Source organism: Gavialis gangeticus, unplaced genomic scaffold (genome assembly GCF_001723915.1).
Source record: "Gavialis gangeticus isolate Ggan-Ray unplaced genomic scaffold, GavGan_comp1, whole genome shotgun sequence".
NCBI classification, from domain to species: Eukaryota; Metazoa; Chordata; order Crocodylia; family Gavialidae; genus Gavialis; species Gavialis gangeticus.
The window spans coordinates 11,060,827-11,080,795 of record NW_017729006.1 but is presented as its reverse complement, the minus strand read 5'-3'; the positions used below and the strand labels follow the sequence as shown (position 1 = coordinate 11,080,795).

The window sequence follows — 19,969 nt, the reverse complement described above, 5'->3', positions numbered from 1 at the left end:
GACAAACTAAAAGGTGGGGGGGGGGGAAGGAGGAAGAGACGCATACACACATTTCTGTCCCCTAATCTAGCAGAGGACCAAATCATGATTTAATACAACAATGCAATTTAATTAAGATATTATGTCCCTATTCTTAAATTACCTGATTCTTCAGTTGGTTAAGTGTTTGCCTCAAGTTATCCGTTGTAGTCTGGTTACTTTTACAGAACTCTGTCACAGCAGTATTTAAAGTTATTTTGTAGTCATCTTTGTTTATATCTTGCAGAGTGTTAAGGTGTTGTAGACAAACTTCATAATTTCCGGCCTGCAAGCAGCACACAAAACAACAATATGCATTGGGGAAAAACAAACAAACACAGGATGGACTACTATATATAGTCAAAAAACAAGCAAAAGCTAAAAGCTTGCATTTTTCAAGGAGTGCCTGGAGTCTAAAAAGGTTAAGAACCACTGCTCTAACCCCATGTCCAATAAAGGGGTAGCCATGAGGCCTGTGCAAATAGGGAAGCCACTAGGCCAGTGAGAAGAGGTAAGTATTCAATTCAGATTCAGCTGATTCGGAGGACAGTGATTTGATTTGGATCACTGTCCTAAATCAATTTGGCTGAATAAACTTAGGAATATTCAGTGCTGAATTGGAGAGATTCGGTGATTTGGATCAGGCAGCTCTGCCTGCCTCTCCCCAGGTGGGGGGAGCAGCAGAAGAAGCCCCACACAGCTGCCCTGCTTGGCCCCATCCCCCACCTGGCCCCAGGTTAGTCCCAGCACTTAAAGCCGCGCACTCACTGGCTGCAGGAGTGGAGATTGGGGCCTCTGGGTGCTCACAGCAGAGTCCCCCCGCACAACAGGGATTGCCGCCCACTGCCCCCCCCCCCAGTACCTGGCACCCACACGGCAGCCTCCCCGTGGCACAGGTGTAGCTCGGTTCTGCAGGGCACTGCACACTGTCTGGGAGCTGGGGTCGAGTACTCCTAGGCTCCAGCTGACAGGTGGAGCTGCCCCAGCTCCCAGACAGCACACTGAGCCCTACCAAGCCATGCTGCACCCACGCTATGCGGCAGCTGCTGTGTGGGTGCCAGTGGGGGGCGGTGTCTCTGCTGCCTCCCCACTGCCCTGCTCTGCCATGAGCCCTCAGGGGCCCCAACTGCCGCTGCCAGAGTCAGTGAGTATGGGGCTTTTTATTTATTTATTTTAAAGCGCCAGGAGGCTGGGCCAGGCAGGACAACCATGGGGGCTTCTCCTGTGGCTCCTTTGGCTGTGCCTGCTTCTGCTCCAATGGGGGGAGCCACAGGAGAAGCCCCCATGGCTGCCCTGCCAAGCCCCACCCCCCTTCCAGCCTAGCCAGTGCAGGGGCGGGAATACATAATGCAGACACGGCTCACTATGGGTGGCAGCAGGTCATAGCCACAGCTCCCAGCGCTGCCATGCCCCCCCTTCCTCCTCCCCAAGTAATGCGCCCTCCACCCCAGCTGGGCAGCTTGTCCTAGCCCCAATCCCTGCCTCCCCACTCCCCCAACCCCAACAGACTTACCAGCTGGAGGTAGCCATCAGCTGCTTGTTTAGTCTATGGCTGAACTTCCAAAGCAGCCAAATATTTTCCAAAGCTTTTCCAAATCGATTTGGAGCTTTTAAATTGGTCTCCCAATTCGATCTGGAGATTCAGTTCCTGAATCGGGCTGAATCTCCTCCAAACTGAATCAGCTACCGATTCGCACAGCCCTAGTAGCCACCCACTCTAGCCTAAGTTCCTTTTCTCTCTCCCTCCATGAAAAGGCTGCTTTGTATCTGGCTTGTTTGGTTTGCAGAATCTTTTCCCACTGTTACCACCACTTCATACACTATTCTTTTGGCCAAATCTAACAAGATCCTTAGTCCCCTTTATCTAAAGGAAGATTTTTATCTTCCTTCTACTGATATTACTCAGTTGAAGTGCTCCTAGGCTTCTGCCCCTGCTTCCTCCCCCAAAGGAGGACAGGGGACATCTTAGTGCTTGAGCTGCCTCTTTTCCCAGGTCACTATCCTTCTGTAGTGTATATTAATAGACTCACACCAGCTCTTTCCCAGTCCTTGGACCAGCATATTGATAGAAGCATCCCTTTAAATTCAGGCTGCAGACACACAGACACTAGTCCCAATTCAGGCCCAGATTAGGTTGAATGGTTTAATCATAGAATCCTAGAAAATTAGGGTTAGAAGGGACCTCACAAGGTCATCTAGTTCAACCCCCTGCTCAAACCAAGACCATTCCCAACTACATCATCCCAGCCAAAGCTTTATCTAGCTGGGTTTTGAAAACCTCCAAGGAAGGAGCTACCACCACTTCTCTGGGTAACCTGTTCCAGTGTTTTACTACCCTCCTAGTGAGAAAATTCTTCCTAATATCTAACCTAGACTTTCCTTCCTGCAAGGATTGTTGTTCCTTTGCTAGACTCTCTCCAATTTGTCCACATCCTTTCTGCAGTGGGGACCCAAAACTGAACACAGCACTTCAGATGTGGCCTCACCAGTGCTGAATAGAGGGAAATAATCACTTCCCTTGACCTACTGGCAACACACCTACCAATGCAGCCCAGTATGCCGTTAGCCTTTTCAACAACAAGGGCACACTGTTAGTTCATATTCAGCTTACTGTCCACTGTAACCCCCAGGTCTTTTTCTGCAGAGCTGCTGCCCAGCCAGTCAGCCCCCAGCCTGTATTGGTACATGCGATTCTTCCATCCTAAGTGCAGGACTTTGCACTTGCCTGTGTTGAACACCATGAGATTTGTTTTAGCCCAATCCTCCAATTTGCTTAAGTCACTCTGAATCCTAGCCCTACCCTTTAGCATGTAATTACTACCCCCAGCTTGGTGTCATCTGCAGACTTGTGGTGGGTGCACTATGTCATCTTCCAAGTTGTTTATGGAGACATTGAATAAAACTAGCCCTAGGACCAATCCCTGGAGCGCTCCACTTGATACCAGCTGCCAGCTAGACATTGAGCCATTGATTACTACTCTCTGAGCCTGATGCTCCAGCCAATTTTCTATCCACCTTACAGTCAATTTATCCAGCCCATACTTCCTTAGCTTGCTTGCAAGAATGCTGTGGGAGACCGTATCAAAAGCCTTGCTAAACCTGGGCACCAGTAATGTTTTTGTGCAAAGTGCCAAAAACACCTTTAACTTTAACTTGGAAGATGTTGGTGTGCCAGCGGTAGGTGGAGGGGGAGCCATAAGGGGCCCACAATCCTTGTTATGGCAGTACAGCCCCGCTCCCTTCCCCACTGTCTGTGCCAAGGCACACAAGCCAAGCAAAATGCCTTCATGTGCTGTGCTCTGACACCTGTGCCAGGGGTTGCCTACCCCTGGTTTAGCCCTTCACAGGTTCTGGTCATCTTGGACAATACTTGTTAAATCAAGTCTAATTTAACTGCTTCCTACTGTACTTTGCATTACTCTTCCACTCTGCCAACACCAAGTAACTTGAAAATAAGTGCAGTAAATGAGAAAAGTGCTGGAAGAAAGGCAAAACTGTTAACAAGGTTATTTGACATAACTCCATACTAAAGGAAATCTGACAACTAGGAGTCTAGATTAATTTTGCCTGCATCCATCTCTACCTTACAACCCGATATCTTTTCTTGTGCTTAGAGGATTGTTAAAGTCTTATCACACATAGATGAGCAAAGTATGTTTGGCCAATTGTAGAACTGGAGACAAAAGTAGGAGATAAAAGTCAATTCAAGTATGAATAATTGTAAGAAATTCTTTCACTGCATCCTCTCAGGACTCCTTCCCATCATCTGAAGATCATGCATCAAATGAGGAAAAGGGATATTAAAAATAGGATAGCTGAATGTGGAAACATTTAATACTGGGTTATGATATTTTGATCATTCCCCAGTATTACAAATAAATCTGTTCATTTCATGTTAACAGCTTAGAAAAAATGTTGTGCAGTGTTGACTTATGATGATAGAAAATGGACAAGGCGGATGAAAGATAATACATTTCAAATGATTTAGATAATCTACATGAATCAAAAAAACATGGCTTACACAAAACAAGGTAGAAAATAAGGAATGTGCATCCACAAACTATGGAGTAAAAGATTCAATTAAAAAGCCTGCCATCTGAGTGTTCCCAGGACTACATACATAAGCTTACTCTGCCAAGCTCGTAATTGTGACTGAACTCTGGGAACCAAGGAAAAAATGTGCTTGCATTTCTGTTTAGGTAGTCCTAAATCTAAGGAATCTATTTTTTCTTATTTTCTGACAACAGATATCAAAGTTCATACAAGTGACGGTCATTATTTCATAATGCTGCTGTTAGAAAGTAAAACAAAATTAGTATCTCAGTACATATCCTAATATTCTAGGAAATATGGGAATAAACAGGTCATTCTGGAACACAATTATATAAGAGAAATCTTTAAACTGAAAACTTTTCTTACCACAAAAGCCTGTAGTGCATTATTTGACAACTCCTTTTCCTGATCAGAAATTCCAGTAGTAGTAGTGGCTCCTTCATGTTTCTCAGTTCCCTGATCTGTAAAATTAACAGGGTTAGAGCAAATAGACAGCTTTCATCATATGTGCAATTAAGTTTTAATAAAAATAATTCAGTATCTTTATTACATACTTCATTCCTCCCTCCCTCAAAATCCATTTGTTAATACTTAGGGCACCTTTACACATAACTGCAACACTATCTTTGCTAAATTCAACTTGGAGAGTATAACAACTTTGGAGTTTGAGTTGCTCCCCCCAAAATATCTAGAGAATATTTTTACATCGTAAAAAGTACATTTTGTTTACTTACACTTCGATATCAGTAGCTGGTAAAAACTATTGTAGGAATCTCTCTTATTCTGCATAACTACTTCATTGAATCTGTATGCTATTACTTGTCCCCCAGTTGCTAAGTTGCCTCAAGTGTTAAGAAATGTAGTAAATGTACATGCTAAAGATGACTAAACATAGAAATAAAATACTCCACTGCTATGCACTGAATATACAATCAGAACCCCAAAAAGAATGTAAAATTCATCTCACAGAACTATTCTCAAATATATTTCCTGAAATAGGAAAACCTATTTCAGATTTTGCATTATTAACTTGGAAGGGGTTAACTTTTAAACTGAGAATGGATGAAAACAAATATCCACTGGTTGGTATCTCTTAAGCATTAAATCGTTTGGAATAAGTTGTCTGTTACAGATCTTCAGTAGGTAACGTTTAGCATGAATGTACATTATTTGCTGGGGCAATAGAAGGTATTGCATGGGTAGGAAGATAGCCGCTTATTGTTTAAGGTTACTTATTTAATATTTTTTGTTTGCTAATGTATATACATGTTAATTGACTGGTGAGTGCCAGTGCTCCTGCTGGAACTTAAAGCCAGAGGTTCCTGGCTAGAGGGCCTTGTCCCTTCACTTGGTGTCAGACCAATTTGCCAGAATTGGGGTCAGGAAGAAATTTTACTCCATGGTCACACTGGTACAAACTGTGGGGGTTGTTGCCTTCCTCTGTAGCAGGGGGCATGACCCTGATCCTGTATCTGGCATCGCTTGAGTATACGTTGATAACATTTCACAGAAGCAGAACACTGGCTGCAATGGCTCTCCTGCTTTACTTGTGGCAATTTAGGGTGCTAGGTCTCTGTTATTTCAGGGCTGACTTATGTACAGTTTAGATTATGGTTTGTACGGACAATTTGGTTATGATCTGAGCCCTGTGTGCTCAGATCATAACCAACCTGCCTCAGGCAGGGGGTTGACTTAGATGACCTTTGGAGGTCCCTTCCAGGCTTACTTCTCTATGATTCTACAACATAGAAGGACACATTTCAATAACATCATCTTATTTCTAACTTAAAATTTGAGCCCACAATTCAAAAACTAGAAACTCCCCACTGAGCTGAGGCCAACTGTGAAAGTCACAACAGAGAAAACTCCTCAGATAAATGAAACAAAGTTTACGATAAGATCACCTTAAGTACCAGCCACAATTTTGAAGATTACACAGGCAAGAGGCTAGTTAAATACCTGGGGGATCTTGGAATTCCACTCAATATAATATTTTTTAGGTTTACCTGTCATGAGTGGTGCTCAAGTGTTGGCCCCACAGCCAGCATGAGTGGTGTGGAGCTGGATTTGGCCCTGGGGCATGGTGCCACCCTCTTCTGCTAGGATCAGGCCTTAAGGCTGTCCCTTCCTGGCCCCATGTACCAGGACTGGGCCCGAGGGTTCAGCACCACCCTCTGCCAGCCTCCCTGGGGCCCTGTGCCACCCTTTCCCAGCCCCGTGTGCTGGGATCAGGTGCCCAATCCAGCACGCAGGCCTAGGGCTCTCCATGGGTCTGGAAATTTGGCAGGGAGTGGTGCCACAGCTCTCTCACTGCCAAATTTCCAGAAACACAGGAAGCAGTGTGGACCAAATGACATGACACTGCTGGTTGGATCTGGCTGAGCACCCCTGCATTAGACCTAAAACCTTGCATCTGCCAAAGCCCTTAGCTAGTCCTACCATCCATTCAACAAATGAATCAAGGAAGCTTGAAAGAGTTTCTACAGTTTCTTTCCAACCACCACACATGCTCACAGTACAGAAATTAGATAGAATCATAGAGTTGGAAGGGATCTCAAGTTTCATCTAGTCCAATCCCCCTGTGAAGCTACAGGATGCAGTATTACTAAACCTTCCAATACAGATACCCGTCCAGCTTCTTCTTGAAAACCTCCAATGAAGGAGATTCTACATCTTTCTTAGGTGGCTTGCTTCATTTTTCTATAGTTCTTAGAGCTAGAAAGTCTTTTTTCCTGGAGATTTAATTTTAAATTTTCTTTACTGAAATTTAAACCCACTGCTTTGCATTCTGTCCTTTGTGGTAAAAGAGTACAGGTGTTCTCATTTATGGTTACCTCTCAAATATTTGAAACCTGCCATCATGTCCCCTTAATCTATTTTCCCCAAATTAGGCATGCCCACATCATTCTCTCAACATTGCATGACAAGATTGTCAAGGAAAAGCCAGAAAGTTAGTATTCTATAAATCAAAGAAGAGCAAAATAACCTGCATTTAAGAACCTCCAGTGATAGATATTCCACAGCTTCTCAAAGTAATCTGTTGCTGTACTTAACCAACCACATAGTTAGACAGTTCTTCCTAACGTCCCACCTAAAGTCTCCCATGTTGCAACTTCAGCCCATCATTTTTTGCTTTTTCCCTTGTGGACACAGCGAATAGTTGGTGGGCCCTTTTGTATTCTAAAACTTCTTATTTGTGCCAATGGCAAAATAATTCTCTAGGAAGTATTTAACAAGAACAACTTCAGAAGATTTTAGGTTCAGGAGAATGTGTTTTTTAAATATATATACCCTCAAACAGCAAGCAGCCCTGGCAGTGACTATGTTATTTGTGGAACATCCTGGTAATCCTCTGAAGTCTTACAGTATATAGTATATAACACCTCTTTACTGGGCTTGATTGAAGAAATCAAGAAATTACTCCACTCATTTCAGCAGCCTTACAGCTTGCATTGTTGGGAAGACCCAGATACCACCTCTAAACTCTGCTCACTACAATATCTAAATTAGAAAAGTCAACGTCAGCTGTTCTCCACTGAATCATTCCATAACCTCATTCCGTTTCTTCTACTTATTTCAGCTCATTTCTGGAAGCAGTACTTTTTTTAAACACACAAAAAACTAAAGTATCCCCAGAAGACAAAGCTGAGTTCCAGACAGCTTTGATATCAAAGCAAAAACTTCTGAGATGTAACCTCATGCAACAGAAGCCTTCCCCCTGATATTACGTTAGAGATTGGATTCCCTGAAGACTCACCTAGCCTAAACAGGCCGCAGACTCACCTGCTCATTTGCCATCCACTCAGGTAAGAGATACATCAGAATCTATTTCCTCCACAGCTAACAGCTACAACTTCAATGCAAAAGGTATCCATTTGCCACCCCAACCTTTCTTTTTAACCCTATTTTTACATCCCTTCCAACTGGAAATTATTTTTTATCAGTACTGAGCAGGATAATTTCTTATCCAATATAAATTTGTATCCATTGCCACACATCTTCTCTGCTCTGCCAGTCACGATTGGCCATCAAAATAATACAACATATTTGGTTCAAAGCTTGGACCAGATCAGTAGGGTGGTCCAACCACTGGAGCTCATTCTTTTAGCAAATGAAGCCAAACTCTCCAAAACATCTTAGTTATTATAATCCTCCATCTCCGACAAATAGACCAAATTATTTTGTGCACCCAGCTGGGAGAATGTGTCCTTTACAAGATCATTAAATCTTGTCATAATTTGTCCCGTGCTGCCAGAGTTCCCCAAGCAGACAAAGAGATTCAGAAAGCCACCATTCCTTCAGATGGTTCACCTATAGGTAACACTCAGTAAGCAGTAGCAACAAGCAGCAAGTCAAGAGAGACACTCAAAATGCTGGGGATTCAAGCTCAATGGTTGAATCTATCAGGTAAGACTTCTCCTTGAGCCAACTGGTTACAGTAATAACCACATCTTCCTTAGTATCTTAAGTATTGGGCATTGATTTTCCCCTTCATGAAGAGTTTAACACCTAAAAAGCTACTTCACGACATGAAAACACAGTTATCATCCCATGCAATGAAGGTTCACCCATACCACACATGCATTTTTGCAATGTCTGAACTGAAAGAGACTGTGCCGATCATTTTCACAAAGAATAATCAGTCTGATATAGTGATTATAGCATCACCTCTAGTAACACAGTAACTATGGCTAAACTGGTTCCTATGATAAACCTTTGTTTTGCTGAATTTCTCTATGGTCAAGTTGGCCTCACAACAGTTTCTAACCAGAAGTAAAATGTTTTAGCCTCAACCCTGTAAGAATAAATAAATAAAGTTGCTTTTAAGTCAATCATCCATGAAAAGTAGATGGAGGATTTTAACAACTAAGAAGCTTTGGAGATTCTGGCTTCACTTGCTGAAAGGATGAGCTCCAGCTGTTGGACCACATCACCAGAGTGGTCCAAGTATCGGATCAGATATTTGTGGCTAATGACGATTTCGTCTGGAAGAGCAGGGAAGAGACTTGCTATACAGACTTCTTAGAAAAACCAAAGACACAGGCAGCCTGTCAGTGCATGGCAGCGTGGCTCTATCAGCGATGGTACTTATATGGGGGTTGAAACCTTAAAGAAGAAAAAACAGTAACATCAATGCAAATGGGTCAATTGACGGTTGAGGACTAAGTCCATACAACCTCAGCCAGGCCTGGTGAAAGGCAGCTGGAGTGGCACCTAGGATGGGGTCTGCGTTTCACCCCTGCTACCCCCAAGCCAAGATCAATGCAGTCACCCCCTCCCACCCCTCTATCCTCAGGCGTCTTTGCCACACAGCCCTGCTGCCACCTGGGAGCACCGTCAAGCTCCCTCCCGAGGGGCAGGTGATGCCCAAGGCCCCACAGAGCAACACCAGAGACAACTAGAGCAGGGTATGGGACCTGGGGCAAGTCAGCCTATGCAGGGCCCTGGCCCCGGACGCGAGGAAGTCAGAAGCGGATTTGGCGGTGGGAGGGAGGGGGCAGTACCAAGCAGAGCAGCTGGATGCACTGGATTTTCAGCACGAGGAGGAGGGGAAACAGGGGTACTGAGTGGCTGGACACGATGCCAGCAGCAGTGCGGAGTCGCCACGGCCGCTCACGGCCACCGTGCCTGGCTCTACAGGTTTCCCCCAAAGCATAGGGCCTGAGACAGTCGCCCCAATTCACGCCCCCGGGGTGCCCTGGGCAGGACCTTGCCACACCTAGGGGGCAAAAAGTTTCCCAAACCAGCTCCCCCACACATCCCTGTAGGGGGATATATCCTTCCACCAGGGCAGTAGAGCAGCTGTCCTCACTGCCTGCCACGCTCGCACAGCCAATCAGCGCCCCCCTTCGGCGGGGCACGCTGCGGTGGGGCAGGCGCCCTACTTTCGCGGCGGAGGGATGTAACTCGGAAGCCATTCGCTACGAAAGGTCGGAACCTCGCATCCCTCCACCTATTAGGATGCGTCTCCACATATCCTTCCGCGGGCGAGGGGCGAGCCGCTGGGGCGCAGAGCCTACTAACCACCAGCCTTGTCCGCTGCCATGGCCGCGAAGCTCCCGCCGCGACTCGCGGATGCCTGCGCTATAAATCCCCTTCCCGCTGCGATCTTGGGCACGCCGAGCAGCCGGCCGCCTCCGCTTCTCCCCGCGGACTACTTTTTCTGTCCACGGCGCCCCCACGAACCCCCAGGCCGACTGCGCCACTCGCTCGTCGTCGGACCGCCGCTTCCGGGTTCCCGGTGACGTCACGGCGGCGCCACGTCCCTTACGCAGCGTGGGCACGTCGCGGCCAGGCCGATGCCGGAGACAGGAAAGGAGCACGGGCGGGGCTTTGCGGAGGCACGGGCGCCTTGCGGGGGCGTGGCCTCTCCGGTGCACTGAGGCCCCCTGCACCTGTTGCCTGAGGGTGGCACACGTTCCGTGTCCCGCGTTACTTTCACCCGTGCCAGCAAGTGAAAGCCAGGGGGCGCTTCCTTCGTTTGGCCTGGCTGCACGGGTGGGGGAAATGTGGAGCAAGCCTTTGGGCCCCAAGGGCCCTGCCTGAAAGGTTGTCCAGCCTCTCTCAGTCCACCAAAAAAACCACAACCCTTTTCTTCATGCTACCTCTTGGGTGATGGCAGCCACAACAGTGCTCCAACCTTGCTGACCCACTATCTTAACTCAGGAATCAAATTTGAGATTCAGTTTGTTCTCAAATCACTTTTAAATTTTCCAGCCTGCATTGTTTTACATGGATTATCTAAGTATTGATAAATTGCTCATTATATCACTTAAAGTTGATAACATGGCATTGTATGTGAATCCCAAATTCCTTTTTAAATTGGTGTTTGAGGACCATGTTAATCCTCCCAGTAGTCTTTCTTCTCATCCGTATGAAACCTTATTTCATGCTACTCAATTTGAAGAACTCCCCCCTAAAAACTTCAAGTCCAAACAGCTTTTTTTCATAATGTACTTTTATTACCTTTGTAGTTAAATTAAATACATGACATAAAGCTAAAAGCATTGAGAGCACCAAGAGTAGTAAGTGTAACATTCATACATATTTAGTCTTGACCTGGGAATAATCCATATACTGTTTTCATTATGTAGCTGTGCTGGGTAACTAACATCTTCAGCTGGTAAACACTGGCATAGCTGTATGGAAGTTTACTGAGCCCCTGAGATGGTAATTACCATTCTTATTGTGCCAATCTTTATCATTTAATTATGGAAGTTCTATCTCTAACAATTGGGAATGAAATCCTATACCCTTATACCCTTACAAGTTTAATAGCAGCCTTCAACTACCTGAAGGGTTTTTCCAAAGAAATTTGAGCTAGACTGTTCTCAGTGGTGGCAGATGACAGAACAAGGAGCAACTGTCTCAAGTTGTGGCAAGGGAAGTTTATGTTAGATATTAGGATAAGCTTTCTCACTACAAGGGTAGTAAAACACTGGAATGGGTTATGCAGAGAGGTTGTGGAATCTATCCTAGCCAGGTGTTAAAAACCTGCAAGACAAAGCCTTGGATTAGATGATCTAGTTGAGGATGGACCTGATTTAAGCAAGGGGTTGGATTAGATGACCTCCTGAGGTCTCTTCCAACCCTCACTTTCAGTGATTCTAAGCCAGTGTCAAAACTCTTATTGACTTAGTCTGGCCACAACTTCACTCTGCAAGTTTCCTGGTAGACAAGAAAAGAAGTAGTTAGCCATGTTAGTCTGAAGTCGGACAGAAGGTAGGGTAGCATCTTAGACTCATTCAGAAAGGTGTAAACTTTCATAGGTGACAGCCTTTATCAGTCATAGCATCTGACAAAGTAGGCTGTCATGTATGAAAGCTTATGCCTTTCTGAATGGGTTAGTTTCTAAGGTGCCAGTCTACCTTGCCTTCTCCCTGATGGGCATAGTGATGGCATTAATCTCCCAACTGTGCTGCCTGAGATCTTGGAAATGTGATCCATGTGAGATTTTTGGACTTCATACTGGATGCTTTTTAGAGTGGCAGAAACTTTTTACTTTTTTTTTTTTACTTTGAGTCTTGCAAGTTTAGAAGTAAGGTTAAACTATTTGTTGTAAACATGAAAAATACTGAATTCCATTAGCTCTATGTCTGTCCCAGTTCTTCACCGAAACTTTCTCGAGTCCATGGCCCTCTTTTTCTGACATTTCTGAAAGCTGACCTTGGAATCCTTACTTATGCGTATTCTTAAGTTCTAGTCCTTGGATTCTGTTTGGCTGCTTCTGAAAGTCAGGGTTTCAAAATTATACTATTAGGTCATCCCTGCATTGGAAAAGAGATGGCAGTAAAACTATACAGGCAAACTCTCCTAGTGCAGCACAGCTTATACAAGAAAGTGCTCACAGGACGGGGTGAGTTTGACACACTTGGTATCCAACTTCTGCTGCCCAACTTCCAACTGCTTCTGCATCCTGACATGTAGAGGACAGCTACACAAAGCTGACTTTATACATTATGCAGAGTCCATTTTCAGGCTGAGTGGTGCTCAATGGAATCCTCTCTACCTTGGTACTTTGTCCGGGGGTGTTTCTCTAATTGTGTTTTCAAACTCAAAAATGCTTATATTCTATTTCCAAGGCTCTGGCTGAACTATTTTGTTAGCTTAATTTTTTTATCACGCTCTGATTGTGAAAAAGATCTTGAGCCACAAAAAAGAATAGTTTTCCAAAGTTAATTATCCATGCTATTTTTTTTGTATGTCAAAACTTTTTGCTTGTTAGGAGTATGGTTCATATAAATAATTCAATGTAATAAAGGAAATTTTACTTTTTACCTTTACCTAACTTTTGCCCTCTAAAATAATACATGGTATTAGCCAGACTTGCCTTCCTTACAAGAATAGGACAAGGTATTTTTCTTATTTGTACTTTGTTTAATATACTAGTCCTTGCTTTTGTAAAATGGGGAATGGTGCAGAACGGTTACTCGATCTGTTCTTATCAATGATGCAGGTATGTCACCTGCTTGGGCTGATCTATAATTAAATTAAATAACTTTTTAAGGAGCAGACAAGGTGCATGCATAACATTTACCTTTATTAATGGAGTTTCAGTCTATTGGGATGAAATCTACAAGCAGCAAGTCCCAAACCAAACTTTTTAGTTTGGAAAACCAAATGAAAACAAAGAGTGGGTTATGTTGATATTATTATTTTTTTTTATTATTATTTTTATTCAGAGATGGATTGATGATTACTATCCGGCCACCTCGGCACACTTCTAGGCTTTATTAATAGGAACCAATTACAAACAGAACTTTGTGAAAGGAAGAACAAGATAGAATTTCTTCAGAGCCAGAAGATGGTTAAAGACCACGTAATTTTACTCTTTAAAAGTATTTTTTCGAGTTCAAGAAACCTGTTTCCCCTCTGTTAGCTAGCAAAGTATTGTGTGAAAGGCAGGTGTCTATGCTGGACTATTTTTTAGGTTTTTGCCCCTCTCCTGGAATTTCAAAGCAAATCTGGACCAAATTATATCAGTTTTTTGTTGCATCTATTTATGATTTACCTTCAATCTGGAAGTGAAAATATGAGTTCCTGAAATACTGGATACTGAGAAAAATCATCATGCTGAATACAAAAACAATTTGTGTGTAACCACAAATTTTTGGTAGTTACAAAAGTGTCCTTCAGGTTTTTTAAAAATAGCTGAGGTGTAGTCTCAACTTCAGTAGAAAGTTCCAGTTAAAAGTCACATCACTATCTCTAAAGTGAAATGGAAAGTTGTACTGAGCCTGCTGGTTGGGGGTTGTTTTTTTTCTCTTTTGTTTGCTTAACCTAGCCTACCAAGGGAGGTGCCGTAATGTAATAAATATTTTATAAGTTAAACAATGTTTCCTTTCTCTTTATCATATCTGAAAAGCCTTTGACCTCTAGGCAGCACTATATTATAAATTAACATATACCGGTATCTTAATAAGAAGCTCTCCTCTTGCAAATAGTTATGATTCAAGGCAATTAGTCTGAATTTGAACATGCCAGGTGTAGCCAATAGATTTTATCTGGCAATTATCTGTCTCTGCTTCTGTATCTCTTTCAAGAGTCATACAACTGAATCTTGAATCTGTTATAATTTTGGAATTTTTGGACTGAAATAAAGGACATTGTCCTGGAAAAAATTGTCCCAAGATACATTTTGGTTTGGTTTTGTTTTTTTTATGATGTGGAGAAAAAGTAAATGAATGCAAAATGAAGTCTGTGGAATACTGATGCTATAATATTCTGAATAAATTTTTAATATTTCCTTTTTCTCTTGAAAAGGGAAAAGACTGAAACTATCTTTCTCCCTACATCTACTACTCATTTTCAAGGCTTTGCCTAACTAACTTCCTTGTGTATTTCTGTTCTGTATTTTTTCTTGTATATCCTTTATTTCTCCTGAAAGTTCCTTTGTGTTCTTTCCACTAACAGGCACAATTCTTAGGAGCAGATGAATGATACCTAATGTCCCCTGCATGGGGAAAAAAAATGCCTTTATGTAACCTTTGCAGCTATTCAATTCTGGTACTAGTCCATGGCAGTCTAGCCCCCAGTTTCAATATTTCCAAAAGTCAAGGTACTTGGGGAAGATAAACTAGAATCTTCATGTTCTGGGCCCAATGCTTTCTGGGTTAAATGCTCTCCTGACTAGAGGGTCAGCAAAAAGCCTACGAACCATTGAAATCCCACTTACATGCCCAAAACAATACTTAAGCATGACTGGACTGGTCCACAGGCACTGAGATGGCCCCTAGTCAGGGAAATAGACCAGCTGAAATGTATATATGGTCCAGAGGCATAACTAGAAATTTTGGGACCCTGAACAAAGATGCCTGGGAGTGGGGGTGGGGGTCGGCATATGGAGTGCCAAGCAGTTATATCCCTGTGCCTGGGCAGCTGCTGCAGTGGCTGCCTAGGGACCACAATTCTGGCACCCTTCTAAACCATCACCCAAGACTCATGCCCTGCCTGCCTACTCCTAGTTACACTACTGCCCAACCTTTCAGCTCATTTTCTGGCAAGATCTCCATTAACTTCAAGGCTTCCATAGGTAAGAGCTAAAGAATCAGCCCTTTTTTGTGCTTGAGTACTAGGGATATGGTTTCTGCTTGCCATGGAAAAGCACAATAAAATGTGGATTTTTCTCATTTTAAGGGGGGCAGCGGTGGGAAACAGATTTTCTCCTTCAAAGGAGAAAAATGCAGGAAACAGCAGGTTTCCCCTTGCTGGTAGGCTGAGTTCCAGCCTGCAAGCGAATGGGGGGAGCAGGGTGATCAGACAGGGGTGTCACATGCACACGCACACATGCACATGGCAGCTAGGCAGCATGGAGAATAGCTCCCTGCAGGTAAGTTGGGGTGGGGAAATTAAGTCCTCCATAGTGAGGAAGGAACAGAGTTGGGCTAGGGGTTCTGCCCAGCTAGGGTGGTGCATGAAGCCTGGGACTGGGGAAGGAATGTGTAGCCTCAGGGTCTGGGCAGGGAGCAGGATGGAGTTGTAGGCAGCTCATCTTGGGGGGTAGTGTGGGAATGGCTTCCTGCCACTGTACTCCTGGGGTCTATGTGGGGGGGCACATGCCCCCCAGATTTGTGCACAGGGTGGAGGTGGATGCAAGCTACCTGCTGTGGGTAGGGAGTGAGGGGCACTGGCAGGGCTGTAGGTGGGGAGTGAGGGGCACCAGCAGGGCTGCAAGGACAGTGGGTCGGGAGTGAGGGGCACCAGCAGGGTCGGGGCTGTAGCTCTTGAGTGAGAGGCACCAGCAGGGTCAGGGGGCTGTGGATTGGGAGTGAGGGGCACTGGCAGAGCCATGGGAGCCATGGGTGGGGAGTGAGACCAGGGCCAGGGGGGTGTGGGTCCTGAATGAAGGGCACCAGCAGGGCTGGGGGGCCTGTGGATCAGGAGTGAGGGACATTGGAAGGGTCAGGGAGCTGTGGCTCAGGAGTAAGGGGCAATGGCATGGGCAGAGCATTGACATATTGGGACTGCTCAAGCCACAAGCGGGGGTAGGGGGGAGGGGGGCATGACAGCTGCAGCTGGACCTGCAAACTGGTGAGCTAAGGGGGCAGGGGGAGCTCTGATTTTTCTGTGATAAACCCAAAATCAAATGTCAAATTTTATAGGTATTTAGAAGTTATTTTATTATAATTAAGGCACTGGTAGACTTAAAAATTGCTTTAAAATTACAGATATTTCAATAAAACATTGTGTTCAACTGATACATATACAGTTGTAGTTCATTTTAATCACAGAAAAATGTGGATTTGGGGTTTTTAAATCAGATAATTTGCTATTTTTTAAACACAGAAAACCAGGATCCATAGATTTTTTTTTTAGGGTTGGAAAGGACTTTGGTAGATCATCGAGTCTGCCCCCTGCCCCGGGCAGGACAGGGTGCTGGGGTCAGATGACCCCAGCCAGGTCCTTGTCCTTGTCCAGTCTCCTCTTAAAGATGCCCAAGGTAGGGGAGGGCACTACCTTCCCTGGAAGCCCATTCCAGACTCTTGTAACCCTTACTGTAAAGAAGTTCTTTCTGGTGTCTAATCTAAAGCTGCTCTCTGTCGGTTTGTGGCCGTTCTTTCTAGGTACTCCAAGAGGTGCCCTGGTAAACAGAGCATCTCCTATTCCATAGTTTCTCAAACTGTGGTACGCATACTCCTGGGGCTACATGAAATGCTTGCGGGGGTACATGGGTACCCCAACACTCTCTCTCTTGCCTTCTCCCTCTCGCCCTCTTCCTCTCAAAACCATGGCAAAAAATTTGGTGCGCCACGTATTGCACAGCACTTTAAATTTCCCAGTAATAATTTGGTGTGCCATGCTTTGCGCGGCACTGGGTTCAGCCCTCCTAGCTTTGGCCTACATCACCTCTAGCCCAAGTACATACTCGAGTTGTGCACTCCTGGTATAAAAGGTGGCAACCCTATCCACACTAGATCAGACATCTGTCGTATCACGGCCTTATATACACAGCCTTTCTTCCAACATATAGTTCATAGATGACACACATTAGTCTGTAAATGTTAAATCCCCTGGAAAATTGAGTGTCGGGGTACTTCTGAAAATTTGAATAAGTTAGGGGGTACTTGCTACTTAAACAGGTAAGAAACACTGTCCTATTCCTTGCTGCCTCCTCCCCTCCCCAAAATGAATTTGTAGACGGCCACAAGGTCACATCTCACCCTTCCCTTGTGGAGGCTGAAGAGATCCAGGGCCCTCAATCTCTCCTGGTAGGACCTTACCTGCAGGCCCCTAGCCATATGAGTAGCCCTCCTCTGGAACTTTTCAAGAATATCCGCATCCTTCTTGAAGTGCGGCGCCCAAAACTGGATGCAGTACTCTAGCTGTGGCCTTACCAATGCCACATAGGGGGAAGTATCACCTCCTTACACCTGTTCGTAATGCACCTGCTAATGCCTCTTGATTATGTCAGAAATTTTGAAGCCACACACTCAGTGCACTAGCTGGTCTGTATGACAAGTTTATATATGCCTAATACATCTGCATGGTACTTTATACTCTGCCACATTGCAGAGTACTTTGACCCTTTGCAGAGTGCTCCGAAATACAGAAAATTGAGGGTATTGTATCTATTTACCTGTGACCTAGAACAGATGAACTGATTCTTGAGTTTTTTCTTTTTCACTCCTTTACTTCATAAACTTGTTTGTTGGATTAACTCTATTGGAGGCAGTGCAGCAGGGAGTACAATGTGAGCACTGGATACCTTGTGGTATTTGACACATTCCTGAAGCTGACGCTTAGTGAGAAATTATATTAACAAGTCGCCTAACATTAATAATAAACAAGAAGGGAGAAAAGTTAGACTATTATGTATTTGATTCTGGAACTACTTGAGATGTTCTAGGCATTTTACCGGACATTAAAGAATGGATAATACCTGCTTGAATAGGATATAATGATGTTTTATCCCAAAATGTATTAAAAAAAAACTTTTTCAAATCCTACCCATTTTACCATCTTTGTCCTGTTATAACATCTTAGAAGATTCAAGCTTTACTGGCGGGACATTTTCAGGGTTTTTTTTAGGACAGCAGACTAAAAAGGGTTCTGATGTTTGCAAAGATATTGAAGAAGTAAGGAAAACAAATATTTTCAACAATGGTTCTCAAAATGGATTTTTCACCTTCATGTAGAAAAAATGCAACATCTTGTTCATTCCAGTTATCTTGGCTTTAAGTTTTAACAATCCTTCAGTAATTAAAGGATTTTTTTCCTATCCCAAGCCTTTTTTGACCTTTGGAATATAAGGATGGCTATATTTTGGTAAGTCATGCAATTTGCTAGAAGGCATTGGAATATTATGATGGAGTTATTTTTATAGCTATAGAAGAGACTTTGTTTATATGGAGTTTTACAAAAAGACCTATGAAATTCTCTCACTGGTGCTTTTATAATACACATCTGCTGATCACATGAGTGACATCAAAATGTTTTCTTACGTATATAAAAGCTAAAAGAGAAATACATGGTAGTTGATTTCCCATGTTCTCTGTGTGCTAAAACCTACCGTTCTTACTTGGGCAGTTCTTGTTGGCTTCCAAACCTAATAATTTGGTGCTGTCTTATTAAATACAAGTTCTTGTTCTTCTTGGCATATGTTTTAACATGCCTTACTATATAATATAATTAAATCCATTGTTTGCAACTCTGGATCAATCTGTGGTAGAAGCCTTTGCTAATAAAGTGTTTCTTTCTTTCCTAACGATGAGCAATGCAGAATAAACACAAATACAAAGAAAATAATAGTATAATCAATCTACCTACCAAGTTGTTATTAAACTGATTTTATTGGTATTTCTCTGGAAACTGTATTAGCTTCTTAAAATAAAAATATAAAGGAATAGGGAAACATACCAGATCATATTCCTGCTCTATCCATGTCCTATAGCTTGGGAAGAAGTAAAAACAATGCAAACAGCACAATGTCTCTACATTTTAGAGCTGTAAAGCTACTTCAGTATAGAATGCCATCTCTAGAGCTAAGGAGTGACAACTTTGTATTCTGCTGGAGTATTAATGCCCTTACATGTTGGCATTGTTTTGATGTAATCCTCAACATGCAATGTTAAAGTATTTTGCCATGTGTCACTTATACAGTTCTGCAGCTGCATTTCGTACAATATCTCCTTTCACCCCTATTCTCTTGTCCTGGTTTCTGGGAGGATCCTTTCAATTTACCTGGCTCTCCTCATGCTAATTTATGTCTATCAATCATCAGTAAGGAAACTCTAATCCAGCTCAAGCAGACAGGAAAAAGTGAATTTAATGGAAGTGTTTTAAGGGTTCAACATTTGTTATTGTTCTACATTGGAACAAAAATTAGCCTTTTACATTTGGATGTCAGTGCACTAACCGCTAAGATATTCTTTGTGTCTGCCTGGTTTTGACAGACATTCTGCCATGGATGTAAGAAATCTTCCCAATGAAAGTTTGTTAACACCAATATATTTCCAGAGTAATTATTTTCAGAGAAAAATATAAAAATACCCAATCACCTTTAACCAGCTCACTTTAATCTTGCTCAAATCCAGACTCAGAGATGTAGACCCCATGAAGTTGACTAAAGATTTGAGAGCCAAATGTGAAGAGTTATTCATTGCTGCAGTATTTTAGTGCAAAGCTATTCTGTTGACACATTCTGACAACCAAATTAAATGGGTGGTCATATACAAACAATGCAGTAATAATCCTAATGGTAATAAAATTGTTGATGGATGGATCTGATACTGTTTTTCCTTACACGAGTGCAAATCAGAAGTAGCTCCATGTAAGTCAACAGGGTTGCTCAGTTGTGAAACTGGAGCAAATGACCAGAAAATCAAAGCCACATGATTTCAACGTGTAGTCCAAACATTATTTTATGTGAATAAACTTGTTGTAGGGAATGGACTATATC

The 19,969-nt window shown here is 43.3% G+C and overlaps 1 protein-coding gene across 1 annotated transcript in view; it reads right to left on the bottom strand.

Annotated features, from left to right (window-relative positions):
• Positions 1-10,315, bottom strand: part of CNOT10 (CCR4-NOT transcription complex subunit 10) — a 48,045-nt gene extending 37,730 nt beyond the window's left edge. Inside the window, exons 1-3 of the mRNA XM_019508804.1 lie at positions 10,096-10,315; positions 4,438-4,532; positions 143-304 (exon numbers count right to left, since the gene is read on the bottom strand). Coding sequence (XP_019364349.1) covers positions 143-304; positions 4,438-4,532; positions 10,096-10,117 — 279 coding nt within the window. The 5' untranslated portion in view covers positions 10,118-10,315. The remainder of the gene's footprint in view (positions 1-142; positions 305-4,437; positions 4,533-10,095) is intronic.
• Positions 10,316-19,969: the final 9,654 nt, after the last annotated feature.